A 24,009-nucleotide genomic window follows, 5' to 3' on the forward strand; every position below is an offset into this window, starting at 1 on the left:
AACGGCAATTATTTTGGTAATTTTGACACACACACACACACACACACACACACACACACACACACACACACACACACACACACACACACACACACACACACACACACACACACACACACACACACACACACACACACACACACACACACACACACACACACACACACACAGTGTAACCTTGCATCAGCTGAGGTAACAATGTATGCAAATTAATGCTAAATTTAAGACTATTAAAAACATAAATGCAATTATTTTCTGTTCGTCCCCCCCGTGGTGCCGGTGCGGCGTGCATCTCAGGGGGTAAATTAGTGTTCAAAGTTTTGGGGGACCCCTGACGGCTCTAGTTCATAAATAATGAGTGTTCAAAGTTTTGGGGACCCCTGACGGCTCTTAGCTCATAAAATATTTGGAGTCAAGGAAGTTAAGCTGTGTAGTTTAATGCAGTGACTCTCAAAACCTTTTCATTTCAATGACCCCCGGGGTTTGATTGCATTTTTAGGCCAGTGGTCCTCAAACTTTTTCATGTCAGGGACCCCCAAATTAATACATATTTGGTTGCGGACCTCCATCTGAAAACATGTTAGAGACCCCCCATACAAGATGTTTTGAAAATAGACGATCTACACGCTCACAGCGCGTCACATTGTGAGCTTGTAGATCTGATATTTTCGCTAATCATCGTACAATTTAGTATTATCAGATAAATGATAATTACATTGGCTTCATAACCGCAGGATTCAAAGATGAGTTTCTCGGGTTGATGGTGCCAGTTCTGGACCGGAGCGCACGGTGCTGCCAGGCTCGGAGGCCGTAGTGTCAGGCGGGGTTCCCGATACCTCTCCTCATAGCGCTCCTGTTGGGGGGGGTCACACCATTCGACATAACATCAGACACACTAAACGGTGCAGGGTCACAACATTTGACATAACATCAGACACACTAAACAGTGCTGGGTCACAACATTTGACATAACATCAGACACACTAACAGGTGCTGGGTCACAACATTTGACATAACATCAGACACACTAAACGGTGCTGGGTCACAACATTTGACATAACATCAGACACACTGGGTCACAACATTTGACACACACTAACAGGTTCTTGCACACCGAGTCTGTATTTTCGTTTCCTTTTTAAACCATCAAATCTGGGAACGCATTTTGTGTCATTTCAGATGTCTTTGGCTATTCAAAAATAGCAGATTTACAAGCTATGAGCTTGTACTTTTTTAAGCGAACATTTGTCAAATATTTTGTTTCAGGGAGGGACCCCTCCAGAAGCAAAGATTTGAGTTATAAATGTTCGCTTTAAAAAAATATATATATTCAAAGATTAGCGAAAATGTTCACGATTTAAAAAAAAAATATTGCAGATCTACAAGCTCATAGCGTGGCACTCGGTGCTGCACTATGAGCTTGTAGATCTGCTATTTTTTTAATAGCCAAAGAAATCTAAAATGACAGATGCGTTCCCGGTCTTAATGGCTTAATTAAAAAACAACAAAAAACAAGCCCAGCCCTATTGGAAAATGTACGGCCTCTGTCAGGTGATATAGCGCATCATTAATGACACACACATGATCAATGTGATCATAATGAATGAGACGTACGTGAGATCTGTGTCGGTCGCTGCGGACTCTTTGGGCGATGTCGTAGTCAGTGTTCTTCCTGGTGGGCTCTATAGGGGGCAGCAGAGGGTCCATGGAGCGTCCCGTGTAGGAGTCCATCTGACTGAGAGGGGAGGAGCTCTGAGAGCCCGGCAGGTCCTGACACTGGAGGAGAGCAGGTTCATTACACAATCATACTCACATGTTTATTACATGAGTCATGCTTGAGTGAATTTCTGGCTACAGTATCTTGCAATGCCTTGCCACGCGATTATACAAAAATTAAGGATGCACCGATATGTACATTCTTGACCGATACCGATGTTTAAAATAACAATTTAGTCGATAGCCGATACCGATATTTGTTTATTTCGTTTTTGGTGTTATTAATTCCCCCTTTTGTTCCAGGGAAACAAATAAATCTTCATTATAAGACTGTAACTGTGCAGAATCTGCAGAAACACAACATCATTGAAGATTATAAGACAGTAACTGTTCAGAATCTGCAGAAACACAACATAATTGTCTTGATGCAAGTAACATTAACGAGTGTCAACGCGTGTCAGCTGGACAGAGACACACCTCAGCTGTGCTGAACTGAAAGTTAGTTTAAAAAAAAGCCCTTGAATATGACATGATAATGTTTACTGTGATTATGGTAAGCATACATTTCATATCACAAACACCATAGAGTGAAATCTCATGTCACTTTAACCAGCAAAAATATGCCGATAACGGCAAATATCGGCCGATACCGATATGTGTCCGATATATCGGTGTTCTAATAATATAGACTATAGTCTATTTGTTGATATATAAAAAAGAAAACATGCTTCTCGATTAATCAGAAAAGCAAATGATAGAACAATCGCTAAGAAGATAAACGACAGTTGCAGCCCTAGTGATGTTTATCACATGAATCATTCTTTAGTGAATTTCTGTCTGTCTTGCAATGTAGGTCCAAGAGTTCATCCATTAGTTTGATTACATCTGTTACACTGTTGCACCCACACTGCACCGTAACTCGCTTCAGCAACCTGGATGAATGGAAACCAGCTGTGTTTGAAGTGTGAAGGTTCCTCACCCTCGACCATCCCATAGCTCGGGGGGCCATCCCATAGCTGGGGGGGGGGGCATGGCGACATTATTTGAGATAAAAACGCTAATAAACAGCTGACATTTGGGGAAAGTGAAAAACAGGCTTTACTGTTCCGTACACACATGGTAATGGTCAATGGCTGTGTGAAAATTCAGATTCAATTGCTCCAAGCCACTGAGGAGAACCGGGCAGAAGAGATTTTGGGCACAGATGCAGGCACAGAGCTTTGTTTAATTATTGGATGATGATGGTTATAAGTGGTTAAGGTTCCTCACCCTGATCTGAGACAGACGTGGAGGCTTGACGGGAGGCTCCTCGTACGAGCGCTCCGCTAACGAGGCGATGATGCGTTTCCTGTGTCCCAGCAGGGTGATCTTTAAGACCTGGTGGAGAGGAGAGAGAGAGAGAGAGATAAACAAACACCCTGGAACAACACTCACATATCTGCCCACATGCCTCCTCACTCAAGACACAAGGATGGAACATTTAGTTTTGAGATTGCATGCAGTTCCACCTCAGATGTTAGACAATCTTATACCTGCTCTTACTTAAAGGAGAATTTCACCCTAGGCGTTTTCCTTTATTTGAGGACGTTAACTCATCATAAGACTGTGTGGTTCGTCTGATGTCGGTACAGTGCCATAGCTACATGGGCGCCGCCATTACGGTTTACAAATTACATTTTTACTAAAATCACGTTTGAAATCTTGTCTCGCGATACTTCCGCCCGCCGGTCGGGACCAATGGCGGGCGGAAGTATCGTGTTTGGTTTTATGTATACATGACTTTGTATATTTGATTTGACTGTGCCTTCCTGTTATTTGACCCGTTCTGTATTACGTGTTCTTTTCCTCTCTGTTCTCTCTGCCCTGCTCTAACTCTGACTGTAACTAAAATATTGAGCGCTCACACGGAATTCCATCCAATAAAAGTTGCCGGTGACTCACGTTGACGATCTCCAGCTCCCACAGGTTCTTCACACAGTCCAGAGAGCGGTAGCCGCTGGACAGGAAGTTGTGTAGATACTCCTGCAGACCCAGCGTGTCCAACCAGGAGGACAGGGAGCCGCTGCCGTCGCAGCCCACACCTTTCACCTGCATGGGGGGGGGGGGGGGACACAGTGTTACTGTAACACACTGTTTCTCAAACCTTTAACCATGTCAAGGACCCCCAAAATGATAGGTATTTGGCTGCAGACCCCCATCTCAAAATATTTTGTTCCAGAGACCCCCCAGATGCAAAGATTTGAGTTAAAAAAAATTGCTTTAAAAACTAAAAAATAGCAGATCTACAAGCTCATGGCTCGGCACTCGGTGCCGCGCCATGAGCTTGTAGATCTGCTATTTTTGAATAGCCAAAATGATCGTGATGCTATATTAAAGGACGACTTCACCGCTTTTCAACCTATCTTCATATAATTGGTCCTCTCTAATACTCATGATAAAATGGTAAAAAAAAAATCTACTCGGTCTGTGTCTCAGAGGAGGACTGTGGACAGTTCAGAGTCCCGTCTACCAGTGACATCATCAATGGGGAATCCAAGCTAATAGAAACTGCAGGCTTTCTATTCCTGGAAAGTTGCAATGCAATAAAAGAAGCCATTGTTCTCGTGTTAATAAAAATTAAATAAAAAATGTGAAATCTTGTTGGAAAAAAAAAATCATGCTAACGATGATGTCACTGGTAGACAGGTTTCTGGACTGTCCACAGCCATCCTATGAGACACAGACCAAGTAGACAAAACATTTACCATTTTATCATGAGTATTAGTGAGGACCAATTATATGAAGATAGGTTGAAAAGCGGTGAAGTCGTCCTTTAACACATTTTGCTGGGGACACCCTGGAACCCCCCCAAGGACCCCTGGAGGTCCCCGGACAACACTTTGAGAACCAGTGATGTAACACACGGTTTCTCAACGTTGGCACGCTTACTACTACTGTGGTGCGATGGCGTGGCTCGCCGGAAAATAGACGATCTACACACTACCAACGCGGCTAGTTGTGCCGAGCGACACCGTTTTCCTGTCCCGAGTGTTCACGCTGAGACACATGTTTAGGGGCGGCAGTGGCTCAGGGGTAGAGTGTGCGGCAGTGGCGCAGCCAGAACGCTAGTACAGTATAGGCTGGGCCTAGACAGGAGCGGGTGGGCACGCATGCACGCGCGCGCAAAAAAATGGCGTTTTAGGGTTAGGTTTAGGTTAAGTTATTTAATTCTTATTTTTGCCTGATTTTACAGATTTTTTATCAAAAAAATAATTATAAAAAAATTCCCCAATTTTCTTTTTCAATGCTAAATCGATTGGGTGGGCCAGCTTTCTATGCCCACCCAGGCCCACCCATGGCTGCGCCCCTGGTGGGCGGTAGAGCGGCCGGATGGGAACCGTGAGGCAGTGTTGATTTAGTCGACTAAACTATGGCGAAAAATGTTTGTTGATTACCTTTTTTCAGTGACGAAAACTAAATAAAAACTAAACAAAAACTAAGCTATGATGACTAAAACTATGACTAAATATATTGACAATTTCGTCAACAAATAAAAACTAAAAGACTAACATGTTAGTGAGGGACTAGTGGAGAAGAGATCCAGTAGAACTAAAAGACAGGTAATTTTATGTTTGGTTGAGCTCGGGTGTTATAGAAGAAAAATAGAAGATCTACAAGCTCACAACGCGTCATACTGCGACGCGCTGTGAGCTTGTAGATCTGCTATTTTCATCATGCAACCAAGTGTAAAATCAGCCATTACGACGTCATCAAGGCACCGACAAAATACATTTCAGTCGACTAAATCAACTGTAGATTTAGTCGACTATAATAAACTAGACTTTAAACTTTAGTCAGATGACTAACATATGACTAAAACTAAATAGAATTTTATTCAAAAGACTATGACTAAAACTAAATCAAAATGTGCTGTCAAAATCAACACTGCCGTGAGGTTCCCAGTTGGATCCCGGGCTCCCCCAGAGTGTCCTTGAGCAAGACGCTGAACCCCTAAATGCTCCCGATGAGCAGGTTGGTGCCTTGCATGGTTTCCTCTCCATTGGTGTGTGAATGTGTGAATGTAATCTATGTCAAGCGCTTTGGATAAAAGCGCTATATAAATGCACCATTTACCATGTATTTAGAAATAAAATTTTAATCCGGTTTCAAACGGGCGCGGCACTCGGTGCCGCGCTATGAGCTTGTATATCTGCTATTTTTGAATAGCCAAAGAAATCTTAAAATGACGCATGCGTTCCTGGTCTTAATGGGTTAAAAAGACGTGGAGGTTTCCTCACCTTGGGGAGGGAACGCGCTGCATGCAAGATCTTCCTACGATGACCCGGATCTGTGATCCCGATCTCCCTCAGGTCCTGGTCCTCCATCACATTACAACCCTGGAACACAACATCACACAAAGGAAGTATACTTTTAAAGAGAGAATAATAATAAAATAAATACAATTATAACTAAAAAATATCTCTCTACCTACGTCATACATGGGCAACTGACGGCCCCCACCTTCACTTAATGCGGCCCACAGGTTCATATCGGAATACCGATATATTATTGATTTCAGCTGTTACAATTCCAAACATGCAAACATGACCCACTTGAATTACTTCAGTATAGTAGCTTAATGACTAGTATTAAAATTCTATTGTATTTTTTATGTCCAATGTATTTGTATTTAAATTCATAAAGTTAACATAAGTATAACTAAATGCATTTGAAATTCCAATAAAAAAATAGCACAAAACACAATCTGAAAAAAAAAAGATTAGCACAAAATAGCAGATCTACAAGCTCAAAACGCGCTGCGCTGCGAAAATTATGGTACCATTAATTTAAAGATTTATGATAAAGTAGGATATCATGTTTCTAGGCTTTCTACTGGTTCTACCGAGCTGCGGTTGCAGCCAATAGCATTAATTTTCGGCTGCATTTCTGAACCGGATAAAGAAAGATGGTGGATTTGAAATCGCTGAAAAATAGGCTTAATTTACGGTCTGTAGAAGAACCAATGGCCCTTTGCCCCCAGAATAGGGTTCAGAAATCCCACAATGCATTTCAACCACAAGGTGAAGTACAGAGTACGACATAATACACAGGCAGCAGTATTTTAAATGAGATGAGGATGAATCATCGGCACACGAGGCAGTTTGTCTGTTTGTCCATCAGTAGAAAGCTCAGACGCAGCAGGTCGTTCTCCTACTGGAAGTCTAATCCAGTTTGGATTAACGCATTTAGACCGGGAAAGAATCTGTGTCATTTTTTGATTTATTTGGCTATTCAAAAATAGCAGATCTACAAGCTCATGTTTTTATTTTATTTTAATCGTGAAAATGTGTGCAAATATTTGAATATAATAATTACACTTTCAACTCAAATCTCTGCTTCTTGAAAAACATATTTTGAGATGGGGGTCCGCGACCCAATACATATACATTTTGGGTGGTGCTTGACATGAAAACGTTTGAGAACCACTGATATACATAGCAACATATGTAAAAAATAGAAAAGAAAAACTGCTAGGATTTAGAAGACATTTGTAGAATCCCCCAGAAGCAAAGATTTGAGTTGAGCACACATTTTCACGATTTAAAACAAAAATAGCAGATCTACAAGCTCGTAGCGCGGCACTCGGTGCCGCGCTACGAGCTTGTAGATCTCCTATTTTTGAATAGCCCAAAGAAATCTAACTATGACGCAGATGTGTTCCCGGTCTAAATGGATTAAATCCCAGCCCTGCTCCCCTCTCGCTCCCTATCGATCAGCCTCGAAACGCTGCCGCTGCACAAAAAAAAACCCAACGCCTGTTCAGTCCTGAGCCAGAAGACGGTGAACCTTCAACGCTGAAGCACCGTTTCCCAAAACACTGGGTCGGGACCCAACGGGCAGTTTTAGGTGACGATAACGAGGGTCAAAAGTCCTTCATCAGCCGCACCCTCTGAGGCCGTGTGGCAGGCAGGAGCAATGGAGAACCGATCGATAAATCAATGTCAGGGCTGCATAGCGGGGCCAGGGGGAAATAAAAATAAAAACAAGCATCCATATAGCTGAGTGTAGAGCTGAGGGTCAGCAGGAAAACTAACTGATCAGACACCACTCACTCACTGTTGTTCATGCACACGTTGTACAGAAACCTCTTATCTCCAATGTTTTAACTTTTTGTTTTTTGTTCGTAAATTAACGTCCTACTTGATCATACTACAAGCGTCACACAAAAGCATCACAAGTATCAGATCTACAAGCTCAAAACGCGGCGCTAAGCAACTTCGAGCTAAAGCGTTTCGAGCTTGTGGATCTGCTACTTTTTCTAATTTGTTTTAATTTTTATTTTTAATAACCGTTTTGGACATAAGAGGTTTCCACCCGACAGAGACGACATGTAAGCTCTTGTGTCAGGAGCACATTGTCATTGTTGACACATCGCGGGCCGCGGCCCCCATCCATGTCGTTTCCCCTCACGTTCCAAAACGATTCCCTTACAACCCATTAGGGGGCGCCGATGGCCGAGTGGTTAAGGCGCATACCACATATAGGTTATAGGGGTCTAGGGGTTCCAATCCACCGCAGTGCGTCCGGCTTGGTCGAGCGTCTGATACGAACACAATTGGCCCGTGTTCGGGAGAGGGAAGCAATCTCTGCCACTATGCTAGCTAGCCTGTTAGCGGAGGATGTAGAACGGGAAGGATTAGGATGGAGGGCCCTGGCTGCCCTAAGTCCTCCCGATGGGGGCTCCTCACTGGCAGGTGAGAGCCAGTAGGATTGGACTACATATCTGCTATCTGTATATCTGCTATTTTTTAATAGCCAAGGTAGAAGTGGTTAAAAAAATGTTCAAGCAGATCTACAAGCTCGTAGCGCGGCACCGCGCTATGAGCTTGTATATCTGCTATTTTTGAATAGCCAAAGAAATCTAAAATGACAGATGCATTCCAGGTCTTAATGGGTTAACTACTTTAGCTGCGGACCCCCTGGAACCCCTCCCACCCCCAGGACCTCTGGGGGTCCCCGGACCCCACTTTGAGAACCAATTCTCTATTACACAATGTCTCTATATACTCTGCTATAAAGATGAAACAATCATCTTTAAAAACCTCCACATCAACACTATAACCTCCTATAGCGGTGACCTTGGTCTATGGAAGCATGATTGAATGGGAACCCTGTCTGTTCCACAGATGAATGGGATTATTCAGTGAAGTGAAAGGTACAGCCGAGTGGATGAAATTCACCATAAAAACATCATACTGTGTACAACAATCGACATTTTCAACCCCGCGCTCAACCGGTTCCTCCAGAGGTAAGTACAGGCCCTCCAGCTGTGAGAACACATGGTGGCAACTAGGCCTGACCTCGATTAGTCAAATAGTCGACTAATCGATCGAGGTATTCTGAGTCGACTGCCAATCTCTTGGTCGAATACTTTTTTTGCGTTATTGAACCGAGAGATTGGCCTAATTTGTTATATTAATTAACTAACAGTTTGAAAACATAGGATATGCATCATGATTTATTGCCAGACCCAAGGGGTCGGGCTTACATGAGGCTTTGTAACTGTTTCGTCCATACATGGGCATGGTCACTTTGTCCTCCGGCCCCAGCCCAAAAAAAATCTGTCCCCCAAAAAAGTCTGTCCATACATGGGCATAGAAGGGACAGACGTCGTGCGAAGCCCGGCCATTCAGATTTCAACCACTAGGGCATGGTCACTTTGTCCCCCGGCCCCAGCCAAAAAAGTCTGGTCCCCCTTTCGTCACGAACTATTCATGACATCATTATTATGTCACAAGTATGTAATTAAGTGTATAAAGTGGTTTGTAGGTGTGTTACATACTAGGACTTCATTCTGGGTCTGGCAGAACCAGGTCTCCTGGTCTTGTTATTATATGTATATGTTAAATCAGACATTAATCACCCCTACAGCCCAAATGGAATGTTCCTCTATTGCATAACATCTTTTTTGCATGATTTGACTGAGAGATTGGCAGTCGAATCAGACTGATTCGACTGCCAATCTCAGTCAAATCATGCAAGTTATTTTTTTTTTGCATTTGTCGACTATTAGGCAACATTTAGTCGATCAGAGTCGACTATATAAATCCTTAGTCGGGGACAGGCCTACTGGCAACATGGTGGAACTCTGTGGGGAAATCTATTTAACCCATTCAATCGGGGAACGCATCTGTGTCATTTTAGGTTTTAGCTATAGCCATTATTTTATACTTTGGCTATTCAAAAAATAGCAGATATACTCAAGCTCATAAGCACGGCACCGATATTGATCGTGTCGTAACCACACAGCAAAACCTCTGAATGTGCATGAAGGCACTTTAGTGGAAGTTCACAGACTTTACTTATCCCAGGCTCTTCTTCCACTAATGCTTCTGAAATGGATTTGGACACACAACAAGAAAACACCACCGTCACCACAACAAAAATCTATTAATCCTTCCCCAATGATGTTTTTGCCTGTATCGACTATCATTTGCAGCAATTATCTTATTCCCCAGTATGTAATAAGCAGCACATGCCGTGCTTGAGTGTTGGTTTATTGTGTTTGAAACAGACAAAGCCATAATGATAACGGTTTAGAAGTATTTCAGACAAACAGAACAAACACATTGTTGTGATGTTTGCTCTGTCCTTCACACTGTTTTGGTTCTAAAGCCCGGTGCTTTCTGAGAGAATCCTTTATGCTCAGTGAGCAGCGCTGCACACAGACTAGACTTAAATCGCATTCATTCCCCTCCAAAGCATATCCCGACGTGATTGTTCTCGCCTTCACAGCAGTGGTAGAAGAACTTTTCTTTTCGTAACTTAACCCATTAAGACCTGAGGCGATTCTTAAAAATGTTTTCTAAATCTAAAAAGATCAAGATTTTTCAAAAATAGCAGATCTACAAGCTCATAGTGCGGCACTCGGTGCCGCGCTATGAGCTTGTAGATCTGCTATTTTTGAATAGCCAAAGAAATCTAAAGTGACACAGATGCGTTGCAGGTCTTAACACATTGGGTGCCAGAGGTTTATTAAAATATTATACTTTGAGTGCCAGGACTTTTTAAACATTTTGAACCTTTTTCAAGTAGTCACAAAAAAATTTCAGTGATCACCGTCCTCACGGTGATCCCCTCATTACACACATACAGGTCTCGTACAATCGGGGGGAAAAAATTTAAAACATTCGGAAATCCATTCCATAGTTGCAGCCAGTTCAAAAAAGTTAAATTAACATTGTAAAAAAAAAAAGTGCACAGGAGCCGAGATACAGGTTTTTGAAGTCATAAGTTAACCAGGAGGTGGATTGGAGTCTAAATCTTGTAGGAGTGATATTTCCTGTTGCTGTGAAGGAAAAAAAAAAAAAAATTAAAAAAAAAAAAAAAAAAGTAATTTTTTTTTTTTTTTTTTCAAAAACCGTATATATACGGTTTTGGCACTCAACGTTAGTATGCGCAAAACCGTATATATACGGTTTTGGCACCCAATGTGTTAATGGGTTAAGTAAAAGTAACAATACCATCAACATATTATCTAATTTTTTTAACTTTTGGTGTTTTTGTGAATTAACTCCCCCCCCCACAAAATGTTTGAGATTGTTCAAAAATAGCAGATCTACAAGCTCGTAGCGCGGCTATGAGCTTGTAGATCTGCTATTTTTTAATAGCCAAAGTATAAAATAATGGTTATTATAGCTAAAAATCTAAAATGACACAGTATGCGTTCCCGGATTGAATGGGTTAAATCTCTGTTGTTTGATCACCAGCAGCTCTGTGCTGTCAAAGGATCAGTGGTGGAAAGTAACTATAAGTTCATTTACTCGAGTATTGTACTTACAGTAAGTACACATTTGAGATACAGCGGGGTTTGAACAACAGCTCATCTCGTCAAAGCTTTCTCTGCTCTAGGAGTCGATAGAAACATTTTTTTTTGTGTGTATCTGCGTCTTGAAGCCCTGAACACTGAGTGCAATCACTGGATCTATTGATCCATCATCTGGTGATATCGACCCGGCTCCAAAATAAGACATGGAAGGACTCTGTAGGGTGGACAAGAGATCACAGCGGGCGCTCTTGACTGCTGGAATGAACCTTGTTGTCAAAGGACTATGTTCAGACTGACTACTGTCATAACAACGTTAACGACATGGTGTGAGAAATTCCTCATTTGTAGACTATTGTAAGACGGTTTCGCTCGCCGAAAATAGCCGATCTTCAAGCTCACAGTGCTGAGAGAGAGAGAGAGAATGTGTACACGTATATTGTGTTATTGATTAGACTTTGTATTACGTTTCTATAATTGGAATGCTATTGTTAGCCATGATAACACTGAAACTAAGGAGGCATGGATGACATATCGATTTTGAAGAGACAATATCAAATCCACATCTAAACGCGGTGGATGGAGGGAGAAAGACCGACTGACCTCACAGCAGCATCCTTACTGGAGTCACACACTAAACCACTAAGATTTACAACTTACATGTAAATACATTGGCAAATGTGATGTTCAGAACCTACTGCAGACATCACAGACATTGGTTTGTTCTGGTAACGACGCAAGAGGAATGAGGTGAGAAGAGTGTTTTCCTCGCGATACAATAACACGGCTCACTTCCAACAACGTGTCCACAGGCCATGCTGACCAGCTGGGACCTCCTGCTCAATCCTCCATCAATCCTTCTTATTACAGCTGGTGGACAAATGACAAAATAACGGCGGGGGGGGGGGGGTGGTTCTGTAACCCTGGCGGCCATGACAACCGCACGCTTCTCTCCACTTATTAGGTGTTCATGAGAAAGCAGCTGAACGCATCTGTAAGGCTGCCTGTCAGTCTGTCTGTCTGTCTGTCTGTGCTCGGTACATCAACAGGTATGAAAACCACTCTGTCTCTTGGTGCTCTTGCAGCGTCCATATTGCTCCACTGCTTTCTAAATAAAGAAAACACTGAAGACCTAACTGTCACTGATGATGATGATGATGATGATGATGATGATGAGCAGGTTGGTGTCTTGCATGGGTTTCGTCTGCCGTCAGTGTGAATGAATGTGTGAATGAATGAGGTGAATGTAAAGCACATTGTAAAGCGCTTTGGAGAAAAAGGGCTTTACGAAGCACAATTTACCATTTAAACAAGAGCTCATCGTCATTAGGGCTTAACACACAAATCAAAAAGCTGTGATTGGAAAACGGCGAGCGGAGCACTCAGGGGGGTTTCAGGAAATTGGACTTCTAAAGGGAAGCTAATGGGACCGGGCTGAGAGCTAATGGAGAGGTGACAACACATCTATATGTGATGATGAGTTCACAGAACAACACGCTGGGAGGAAATGGAAAAGACTGGCAGAGACAGAGAAATGACCAGAGAAGAGGAGAGAGACGGAGAGAGAGAGAGAACGACCAATTGAATCAGACGACACTGAACGCACAGTGAAGCGGAGAGAGGAAAACTCCTGACTCAAGACTTCACAAAAAACAAACAACCCATTTGAACAAACCAAGGAACCTTTTGAAAGGAAAAGTTGTGCTGGACGCCGGGGATGAGCCATGATGCTCATGGGTGGAAAACCTCGCACCGGAAGTTCGATGAAATACATGGCAGTGAATGGGAGCCGGCTGGTCCAGCTTATGAATAAACACTATTTCTGAACGATTGCGACCTTTGTCATATTATCGGTTCAGGAATATAAAATAAGACATAATTATCACAGGTTGTTTTATAATCACTCGCTTTTCGATGTGCACAGTGCATCATTTTATTGAGGCATCTAAACAGCGGCAGGTATCGTTTCTGGCTCGGAGGTATCGCGAGATTTGGCTGCCAGACAGTAAAAGGTGGACAGTCTCGCGATACTTTGGCCGTTCAGAAACATACTTTGTGCTCTTTAGATACCTCTTTAAAATTATACAGTGTACACATCGAAAAGCAACACAGCAGAAAACAATGTGTGATATGTCTTGATATGTCAGATGATCGCGAGCCGCCGCGATCATCTGTTTCATAGTTATGGGTAGTTGAATGTTTTTCGCCAAAAAGCAACAAAAACAGAGAAAAGGCCATTCTCCAAAATCGAATAACAAGGAAATGAACCGGCTGTTTTTTTTGCGATCACGTGACCCATAGACGAGCGAACAGCGCCATCTAGTGGAAAACCACTTCAAACACAAAATCTCATCATTGGCAGACTGGACCTTAGCAAAATATGACAGTCAAAGAGTTAATGAGAACTGCAGCGTTTTGATTAAAACTTACTTTACCTTTTGCTTATTGTAAGTCACTCTTGGATAAGAGCATCTGCTAAATACCTAACTATTTAAATTGCAGTGTTAATTAATACTCACCATGTAGTGCAGGTCGTCGAAGCCGTTGAGCAGCAGCTTGCTCTCGTACTGCGGCAGCCCCACGTGCTCCAGCCAATCGCCGACCGGCTGCTCCAGCAGCCTGGAGCCCGCCGCCACGGCGGCCGCGGCGCCACCTGGTGACGACAGAGGGAAGCGCTTGAGCAGGGAGAAGCCCTTGAGGCGGTAACAGCGGCACCCGGAGGCCGACAGGGTGCACTGCCACATCATCCTGGGCCAGCAGAGCCGCCGCGGTGCCGCCGCCGGGCCCCTGCAGCACCAGCAGCAGCCACAGGGGGCGCCGCCGTCTGTGTCGTCATCGGCGGCGGCGAGCGGCTGGTGAGACAGTGTCACCCGCGGGCGGGGTGGCAGCGGCTCCCGCCGGGCAGCGGAGGCCGAGGGCCGCGGTCCAACCTGACCAACACAACTATACCCCTGGTCTCCACCAGGGGGCGCCGTGGCTTAAGATGGTTGCTTTACCGGCAAAAAGAATCCACCATATACCCAGTAAGGTCTGCCGGAAATCTTGAAATATATATATATTTTTTAAATAATATTGAAGTCTGAAATTGGAAGTCCCAAACCTACAAAAACATGTCTATCTCTGTAAGCAGGGGGGGGGGGGGGTAAGGAGGTTGCTTCACAAGTTAAAATCCATAATAAATCTTTGGTCTGTCAGCCTGGAAATAAACTTGCTCCGAAACGCCAACGGCAATCGTCTTTAAGTACAACAACAGCAAAAAACGTCAGTGTGTCAGGAAATAGACGTTGCTGTTTAAAGATAAAAAACTCACAGGTCTAACTGTGCCACATCCTATTCAATCCCATCGTTTTATCAGGAACCTGGTGTTCAAAAGTATCAAAAGTAGCAGATCTGCAACCTTGCATATCAGAGAGGGGTAGAGGGGTTGACTTCTCCCTGACGCTTTGTAATCCTCTGGAAACGTGTGAGGAGATGGTCTGCTATTTTCAAATAGACAAACTTAAATAGGGCTGAAGTGGTTAATGTCTGTTTTGTAATAATAATCTAAATCTACAAAGTAACTAGTGACTCAAGTTTTCAAATAATTGTAGTGGAGTAAAAGTATAATATTTGCCTCCGAGATGTAGTGGAGCAGAAGTAAACGTATTGGAAATTCGAGCTACTCAAGTAAAGTACAACCTCAAAATTGGACCTTAAGTACAGTACTTGAGTACATGTACTTATTTACTTTCCACCACTGCACACACACACACACACACACACACACACACACACGGTAGGCAGCAGAACAAAGAGGAACTACACAGAGACTAATAGAAAACCATGTGTCAGGAGTAACGACACATTCATCCAGATCTCACAACCCAAGACACTGAGCTGACAGTTAATCACTGCAGCCTGACTTCTTTTAACTGCAGACGTGGACTAAACGTGGTTCATTTAATATAAAAGTTATTTTTGGAGAGATAACGCATCACATACCTTCTGCCATGAGACACAGAGGTAAGACGAGGCTTCACACGTCACACGTTTTCACTCCATTAAAGAAAACTAACACCACACACACCTTGTTGTAACCTTGTCCAAACTCAGACTCACAACCGCATTCATGCAAAATGTTCAACACGCACGTTGCCATATAAACTAGATATTGCCAATCGACACTATATCTCTAAGAGACATATTTATCGGATCGGTTTCGTGGAGACGAAACAAACAAACAAACAAGACGAATAATACATCAAAAGCAGAAACTCCAGGAACAACGAGATGCCATAACTTTCAAATTAGCGACGGAAGAACCAACTGTTTGTTTAACTTTCTGTGTGTTCCTTTAACTGTGTGTACGTTCCTTCCATGTCACTGCCAACACACACACACACAAAGTCCCACAGAGGGTATATTCCAGGCCACTCGGTAAAGCAGACCAACTCCTCAGTAGTTACAGACAGAAGGGTCCCATCAGCTCCACAAAACAAAGCCTCCTTAATTAGATATGAACACTGGCTCCCTCCGGCTCAACTCTCTGTCTGTCTGTCTGTCTTTCCGTCCTCCCCAGTCTGTCTGTTCAGCACGGACCAGCCCGTCCCGTGCTGTCCCGTCCCGTGCTGTCCCGTCCCGTCCAGCTGAAGTCCAGCGGTGCTCAGCAGGCTGAAGAAACAGACCAGTCAGTGCAGCAGATGCTGGAGTTATAACAGTAAACGTCCTTCCATCGTCCTGCTGAAACGCTGCTGCTGCTCCTCACTGTAGTTCCTATTCTCTCTCTCTCTCTCTCTCTCTCTCTCTCTCTCTCCCCTTACTTGCTTGCATGCGTCTCTCCCCTCCTCCATCCATCCCGCCCTCCCCATCCCCTCCTCTCTCTGCATCATGGATGTTTGTTTGTCCATTTGCAGCTCACAGCCCCCCCCCCCCCCCCATCATGTCCATTAACACTTGTACTGGTTCTGTCTGCGTCTAATCGACCGCTTCCAACTCTTCTTCTCTCACCCCCCCCCCCCCCCCCCCGACCTAACCCCGTACCCCCTCCATATCCGTATTGGCCAATCAATCAGCAAACAGAAAAAGGGAAAAAAGACACGGCCCCCTCGCTGACCGCACGCTTGTTGGGACGGAGCCACGGGCGCTGGCAGCCGATTGGACAGGATTCAAGGTTCAAGCAACCCCCGCTGGACAGTGGGACGGACAGACAGATGGACAGACGGACAGACAGATGGACAGTCCGACAGACGGACGGACGGGGCACTAACAGCTTCACTGCAGTCTTGGTTCATTCTTGGCCTTCTTCTGCCTAAATGTATGCTCCGTTGTAACGGTATAACGGTACAGTATGCTATGAAAATAGTAAGATCTACAAGCTCACGGCGCGTCGCAGACGCAACGCACCGTGGGGCTTGTAAAAATCGTCCAATTTCACCATCGTACAAGGCATTGATCCGTCTTGCATCATGTCTGCAGAGCAAAACAAACACTAAAAAAAAAAACAGCAGCTAATCCCCTGACATGCAACTGTGCTTTAATATTTAAACAGCTCAATACAGTGCAGTCCACAATAAATACATAAATATAGAGATAAAAGAGCAACAGCTGCAATAAATCTATAGCATAGTGCTTCTGTATTGCGTGTTGATTAGGGCTTTGCCGTGTTGATTTTGACAGCAAATTTAGATTTTAGTCATAGTCTTTAGAATATATTTCAATTTAGTCATATTTTAGTCATCTGAAATGTTTTAGTTTTTGTCTAGTTTTAGTCGACTAAATATCATAAGATTATAGTCGACTAAAACTACAGTTGATTTAGTCGACTAAAATGTATCTTGGTGGTGCCTTGATGGCGTCGTAATGGCTGATTTTACACTTGGCTGCATGCTGAAAATAGACGATCTACAAGCTCACAACGCGGCGCAGCGCGACATGTTGTGAGCTTGTAGATGGATCTCTTTTCTACTAGGCTGCCCTAGCGTGTCTGATATCTTGTCTAGAGAGGCGGGTTCAAAATCTCCGGAGAGAGAATCCGCCGGATCCCATTTGTTCACCGATCTGTGCCCCTCCTCCTCCCCAATGTACAGCATTGAGAGCCCTGACGTCACAACATTTGGAGCGACGCCCACTGCATTCTGGTTGGTTGTGGGAAATCCCCCACTTCCTATTTCAGGAACGTCAACAGGCTGGTCCAGGCTCTTATTTTTGAGCAAAACACGAAGGAAAATAAAAGCCTGGAGATCGAGGCTACTTCTCTACTCGTCCCTCACTAACATTTTAGTCTAGTTTTTATTTGTTGACAAAATTATTTAGTCTTAGTTTTAGTCATCATAGCTTAGTTTTTATTTAGAACATTTTCCGTCATAGTTTTAGTGGACAAAATCAACTCTGGGGCTGTGCTTCAGTGTAAACCGCAGGGTGGTGGATGTACTGTGTGATCTCGGGGGGACAAGAGGGACAGAGGAGTCAATGACACGTGGTTTTTCTACTACGGGCCCAGGGTCCCCAAAGCACCGTCCCATCCATCATAATATCCTTAAGGACAAACTGGCCACGTGCGTTTTACAAGCCTCATGTCCTCAACCCATCCATAAAGCATAGGGATTACATTTTTTTTTTAAATAGGTGAGATTAATGTACTAGGATCCCTTATAGACAGTTGTAAAAACCGTGGCTGTCGGGCTGAAACCTCATCTCCATAATTAAACCTTTTTTGATCCCCCCCCCCCCCCAAATGAATGTCCTACTTGGTTATACTACAGTGTCACACAAGCGTAGCAAAGATAGCCGATCGAGAAGCGATGCGACGCATTGTGAGCTTGCAGATCAACATTTTTTTTGCTATAATTGAATTTTAGTCACAAGTAGTTAATAAAAATAAAATAATGAACCAATGACAAGTATTAATCCATTCAGACTGGGAACGCATCATCGTGTCATTTTTTTATTTCTTTGGCTATTCAAACATAGCAGATCTACAAGCTCATGCCGCGCTACGAGCTTGTAGATCTGCTATTTTTTAACATGTGTGCAAATCTTTGAATATATATATTTTTTTAAACAAACATTTTTAACTCAAATCTTTGCTTCTGCGGGGGTCCCTGGAACAACATATTTTGAGACGGGGGTCCGCGACCAAATACATATAATTTTGAGGGTCCTTGACATGAAAAAAGTTTGTGAACCAACAACGATAGTTTTTTTTCAGAAAACTGTTAGGATTTAGAAGACATTATTTTGTAGGGTCGGCCTCAGGTCTTAATGGGTTAAACAAGGTTCTTAGAAGTAACCGTCTTGGACATACAAGCTTTCAACCTGACCGAAAAAATGTGACGAAATGCACTTGGTTGGTGCCAAGAATAGCCGCCTGACCGTCTGGGACCAATCGCTCTGGGCAGGAAGAAAATAGGGTACAGCTCCAGATTACGGAATACACACGCACACACAAACGCACACACACACACACACACGCACACACACACACTACGCGGACCCCCTACGGAGTGACTTTGGCAGAAAGACCCCGGCTGTATCTGGGTTAGAGAGAACGGAGCCTGGAAGCACCGTCCTGAAAAAATGGGGACATCCCTGGAATGATGTAATTCATCATTCGCTGCTGTCGCTCCATATTTCATCATTTTCCTTTTTTTTCTTCTTCATGAGTTGTTGGTTTTTATCAATATTGAAACAATAACCAGTATCAACAAAGAGCGTGTGACTAAATAATAACTACATTCGATTCATTGTAACCGCTTTTTTTTGGGTCCATTTCCTGAAAAGTTACGGTTTTAAATATATGGTGCTCGTAAATTCTCTCAGAAGAAAGAATGTCAAGCCAACCCCCGGGGTTTAACCCATTAAGACCGGGAAAGCATCTGTGTCACTTTTAGATTTCTTTGGCTATTCAAAAATAGCAGATCTACAAGCTCATGGCGCGACACCGAGTGCCGTGCTATGAGCTTGTAGATCTGCTATTTTTTGGAAAATCGTAAAAAATGTTTTGCTTATCTTTGAATATATATATATTTTTTAAAGAATGTTTGGTTTAAAACATACCTAATCAAAGATTTCCACACATTTTCCACGATTTTTCAAAAAATAGCAGATCTACAGTACAAGCTCATCGCGCTGCACTCTATGCCGCGCTATGAGCTTGTAGATCTGCTATTTTTGAATAGCCAAAGAAATCTTAACTCATTGAGTGCCCAAATTATTTCTGGCTATTTCTGGCCAGTACGATTTTGATTTTTCTTTTTTTTCAAAGTAAAAAAAAAGTACTTAGGAAGCGAGATACAGCCTTTTTCAGTTATAAGTTAAACAAGGAGTGGATGGAGCTGCAAATCTTCAGATAATGATATCTTGGGTTCTAAAAAAAACCATAGCGCTAAAATACGTGAAACACGTTAATGGCACTCAATGAGTTAAAATGACACAGATGCGTTCCCGGTCTTAATGGTTTAAGGACGTTAAAATATAGGCTAACGCCACGGGACTTTGTCCAAAAACCGTGCCCTGTCCTTCTGAGACTCTGCTGATGTCAGCTCATCTAAAAACCACCAGCTGTCTCCCACACCTTTGTCTCACTGTCGTTACCTCTAGTGCGTGTTATTTATCTATTCCTGGCTGCCATAGTGCCTAGTGTGGTGGAAAGAGTACTCAAATGTTTTACTTTAAGTAAAAGTATCAATGCTGTAGCTCTGTTACAAGTAAAAGTCCGGAATTCAAACGTTATTGGTATCAAAATGTACTTAATAGGGTAAGTGATTTTCTTTGGTTAAAATAAGTGTTAAATAGCTCTATATTCTGATAGTACTCATTGCTATAGAGTGTTTGTTCAGTACAAGGAGTCTCCTTGTCTCTCCAGCTCTTTATTAAACAGAAAATGCATTTTCGTTTCAGTTTCAGTTTCATTTCCAATTCTATCCAATCAGGATAGAGAACTCAATCAGGATACAGATTAAACAAGTGAAATTGGAAGTGATGACACTAAGAAATGAGCATGCAAAATTGGAACTGGAACACTATAAAAATGAAGCTTAAAAATGGGTACTTTCTCCTGATTGGCTGAGATTTTGACACCTACCGAAAAATGTATTTTCTGTTTATCAAAGAGCTGGAGAGACGGGGAGACTCCTGTTACTGAACAAACACTCTATAGCAATGATTACTATCAGAATATAGTGCTTTAACCTTTTAACAAAATACTTTTTGTTTTAACCAAAAAATATCACTTACCCTACCTTTAATAAAGTACCAAAAGTAGAAAGTATGTTCCATTTCACAACGCATTGTGAGCTTGTAGATCGGCTATTTTCAAATGGCTGGAATGTATATCGGGCTGAAGTGGTTAATGTATGTTTTGTAATTATAATCAAAATCTGCAAAGTAACTAGTAACTTACGTTTTCAAATAATTATAGAGGAATAAAAGTACAATATTTGCCTCTGAGATGTAGTGGAGTAGAAGTAAAAGTACAGAAAATTGGAAATACTCCGGTAAAGTAAGAATACCTCAAAATTGTACTCAAGTACAGCACTTGAGTAAATGTACTTAGTTACTTTACACCACAGCTCCTCTGTTTGACTGTGTCTTTGGAGAGCTAGCTTGATTTCCCTTGAAGCCATTCAGATGGCTCTATTGATCAGCAGGGATGGTTAGCAACGACCCGACTCTGTACATACTGCAAACCCTCGGCTAATAAGACGTCCAGAGACAAATAAACCAGCCTCAATTGCCAAAGAAAAACCGTCATGGTCAGGCAGAAATCTCATATCTCCCTATTTCAACTTTCTTTTTTTCCCCTTCTTTTTTTCGGTATTTAACAAGAGCTTGTGATGAAATAATAACTACCTCGGATCGATTGGAACACAATGGAAACAAGCTGTAAGCTTTTTGTGCGCTCTCCTTTGGATTATGGTGGGTCAGATGTATGTTACATGTGACATATGTTTTTATTTCATGATCAATAAAGATATCAATCAAACAATCGATCAGGTTAATGTTTTCCTATATTCTGAATAGTTACAGTTTTGGACATACAAGGTTTCCACCCGACAATGCCAAAATCCTGTAAATCATGTCATCTGTAACATAGTTGTAAAGTGTGATGGCAGCGCTGAGGAAAGGTTGGAAAATAAAACGCACACTAGACCATTACTGTCTCTGCCAGAGGCCAAGAGGGAAGCTATGCTACGCTCCATGGTGGAAAAAGTACTCAAATGTTTTAAAGGTAAAAGTATCAACTTTGCATTGCAGATATACTCTGTTGCAAGTAGAAGTCCCGTATTCAAAATGTACTTGAATAAAAGTACAAAAGTATTGGCATCAAAATATACTTAAAGTACCAAAAGCAAAAGTACTCATTGTGCAGAATGTCGCATTTTACAAGTTCAAAATCTGAAAATAGCAGATCTGAGAAGCTCACAATGTGAGCTTGTAGATCTGCTATTTTCATATGGCTGAAATGGTTAGCGTGTTTTGTAATAATAATCAAAATCTACAAAGTAATTAGTAACTAAAGTGTTCTAATAATGGTAGTGGAGTAAAAAGTATAATATTTGCCTCTGAGATGTAGTGAGGTAAAAGTAAAAGCATAAACAAGTAAAAGCATAAACATTTGTAAATACTCCAGTAAAGTAAAAAATTGCTCAAAATTTTACTTAAGTACAGTACTTGAGTAAATGTACTTAGTTACTTTACACCACTGCGCTACGCTAAGGCCTTTTGTTCTCCAGCCTGAGGGGCTGACGCTACAAACCAACAGCGATGGGATTTATTACACACAATTGAAGCATAAGGAGATAAAAATCAAAGCCCCACAGAAAATAGAACGCTCTGCGATTTATTCCTCTCCCCTTTCAACTGCCATGCACCAATAATTACTAAGATAACAGCAGCTGGCCGGCTGGCATTGGAGAAAAAAAGAAAGGTAACATTGACAGTCATTCATTAAGTTAATTTCCCCAGAATGGAAGAAAGCTGTGCAAGAGTGCCTGGGTTCATTTAAAAATACAATATATAAAAGAAAAAAGTAAATTCTTCCTGTTGCATCATCTCAGTAGAGATGGAGAGATGATCTTTAGCTGGTCAGCCATTTTAGATAATTTCACAACATGGAATTATTAAACATACTGTACAGGGCTATGCAATAGTATATCACTATATCAATATATATATATCAATATATATCAACCCACGCTGTGGTATCTAAACAGTGTAGAATGCAAAGCAGTTGCATGTGGGGAAGATAATGTTACTGCCAGCACAAGACGCTGAAATTATTATTATTTTTAGCCCACAATTTTGTAACCCATTTTTTCACCCAGTGCCAATTGCCTATGTAATCCTGGGCGCTACTCTCCCTCTGCCAGCCTAGGGAGAGCTCATGCTTCCTTCAATGCATGAGGAGTGAGCAGGCCGCTTCTTGTCACCTGACAGGGGGGAGTTTCCCCGGTTGGACGTAGCGTGTGGAAGGAACACGTTATTCCAACCAGTTCCTTTCCCCTCCATCAGGCGCCCATGCTGACCAGGGGGAGGCAGTATGGAGACCAGGATTACTACATGTTTTTTGTGAGGGTATTAACTACCCTAAGAGACACGGGGAGAACATGCAAACTCTACACCCAATTAGTTCTTGTGAATAGCGCTGGTCACGTAAAATAGGGCCCTGTATGTGTGAGTGCAGTAATGTACGGTAGGGGTATAATAATAATAATAATAATACAATAATATAATAATAATAAAGTTATAACTGTACCTGGCGTAGCGTACTGCTGGTCTCTGGAGAAGTCGATGCCGGCTCCAATCAGAGTCATGATCTTCTCGATCTGAGGAGGAGAGCAGAGGAACACATGGATGAGAACCTGTTGTACCACCACACCATGCACCAACCTGACCCCATCCATGGGCTCTACCCCTAAACCACCAACCCGACCCCATTGATGGACTCAACCTTAACTCATTCAGTGCCAAGTAAATAAATAAATAATTGGCAATAGTGCCAGCGATTCTTATTTTTTCTTACCTTTTCAAGTAGTCACAGAATAATTATATCCAGTATGATCTATCCCCCAAAAGCTGCTAAACACGAATACAGCCGTTTCCCCACAGACGCTAACCAGGAAGCGGATGGAGCAGTAGATCTTGTGATCACGTGATCTCCTAGATCTCTCCGTTACTGAGCCTGAAATGGTGACTCATAAGTTGCGGAACAGCGTATCACTTTTTTTATACTAGTATTGTCAAAGCTTAAAGCTCTGGTATTGTGAAAAGTTACCCTAGAAGACAGAAAACTAACTAAAACGTGCAAATGCATGTCAAGTAACTCTATACAGGAGTCTTCGTGCCCGAGGTATTCCATATCTTTCAGCTGGGTTATGTTTTGGAAGAGCTTAATATATTATGTTTCAACATATTTCCTAAAGCTTTATAAAAATATATAAATAAAGCGCCGGTGCCTGCAGCCAAAACACTGCTGCTCATATTTTCACAAGTAACCCAATCTCTAATTT

At 42.4% G+C, this 24,009-nt stretch overlaps 1 protein-coding gene across 9 annotated transcripts in view; it reads right to left on the bottom strand.

The window, feature by feature from the left end:
• Positions 1-24,009, bottom strand: part of LOC308097163 (ankyrin repeat and SAM domain-containing protein 1A) — a gene marked incomplete at its 3' end in the record, with an annotated part of 160,995 nt that overhangs the window by 22,959 nt on the left and 114,027 nt on the right. For all 9 annotated transcript variants that reach the window (XM_080444791.1, XM_080444790.1, XM_080444788.1 and 6 more), the window contains 7 exons: positions 23,256-23,325; positions 14,041-14,174; positions 5,994-6,092; positions 3,658-3,804; positions 2,986-3,093; positions 1,615-1,776; positions 716-853 (listed from right to left, as the gene is read on the bottom strand). In XM_080444791.1, coding sequence (XP_080300917.1) covers positions 716-853; positions 1,615-1,776; positions 2,986-3,093; positions 3,658-3,804; positions 5,994-6,092; positions 14,041-14,174; positions 23,256-23,325 — 858 coding nt within the window. The remainder of the gene's footprint in view (positions 1-715; positions 854-1,614; positions 1,777-2,985; positions 3,094-3,657; positions 3,805-5,993; positions 6,093-14,040; positions 14,175-23,255; positions 23,326-24,009) is intronic.

The sequence above is a fragment of the Gymnoscopelus braueri genome, assembly GCF_963280865.1.
Source record: "Gymnoscopelus braueri genome assembly, chromosome: 12".
Classification (NCBI taxonomy): Eukaryota; Metazoa; Chordata; class Actinopteri; order Myctophiformes; family Myctophidae; genus Gymnoscopelus; species Gymnoscopelus braueri.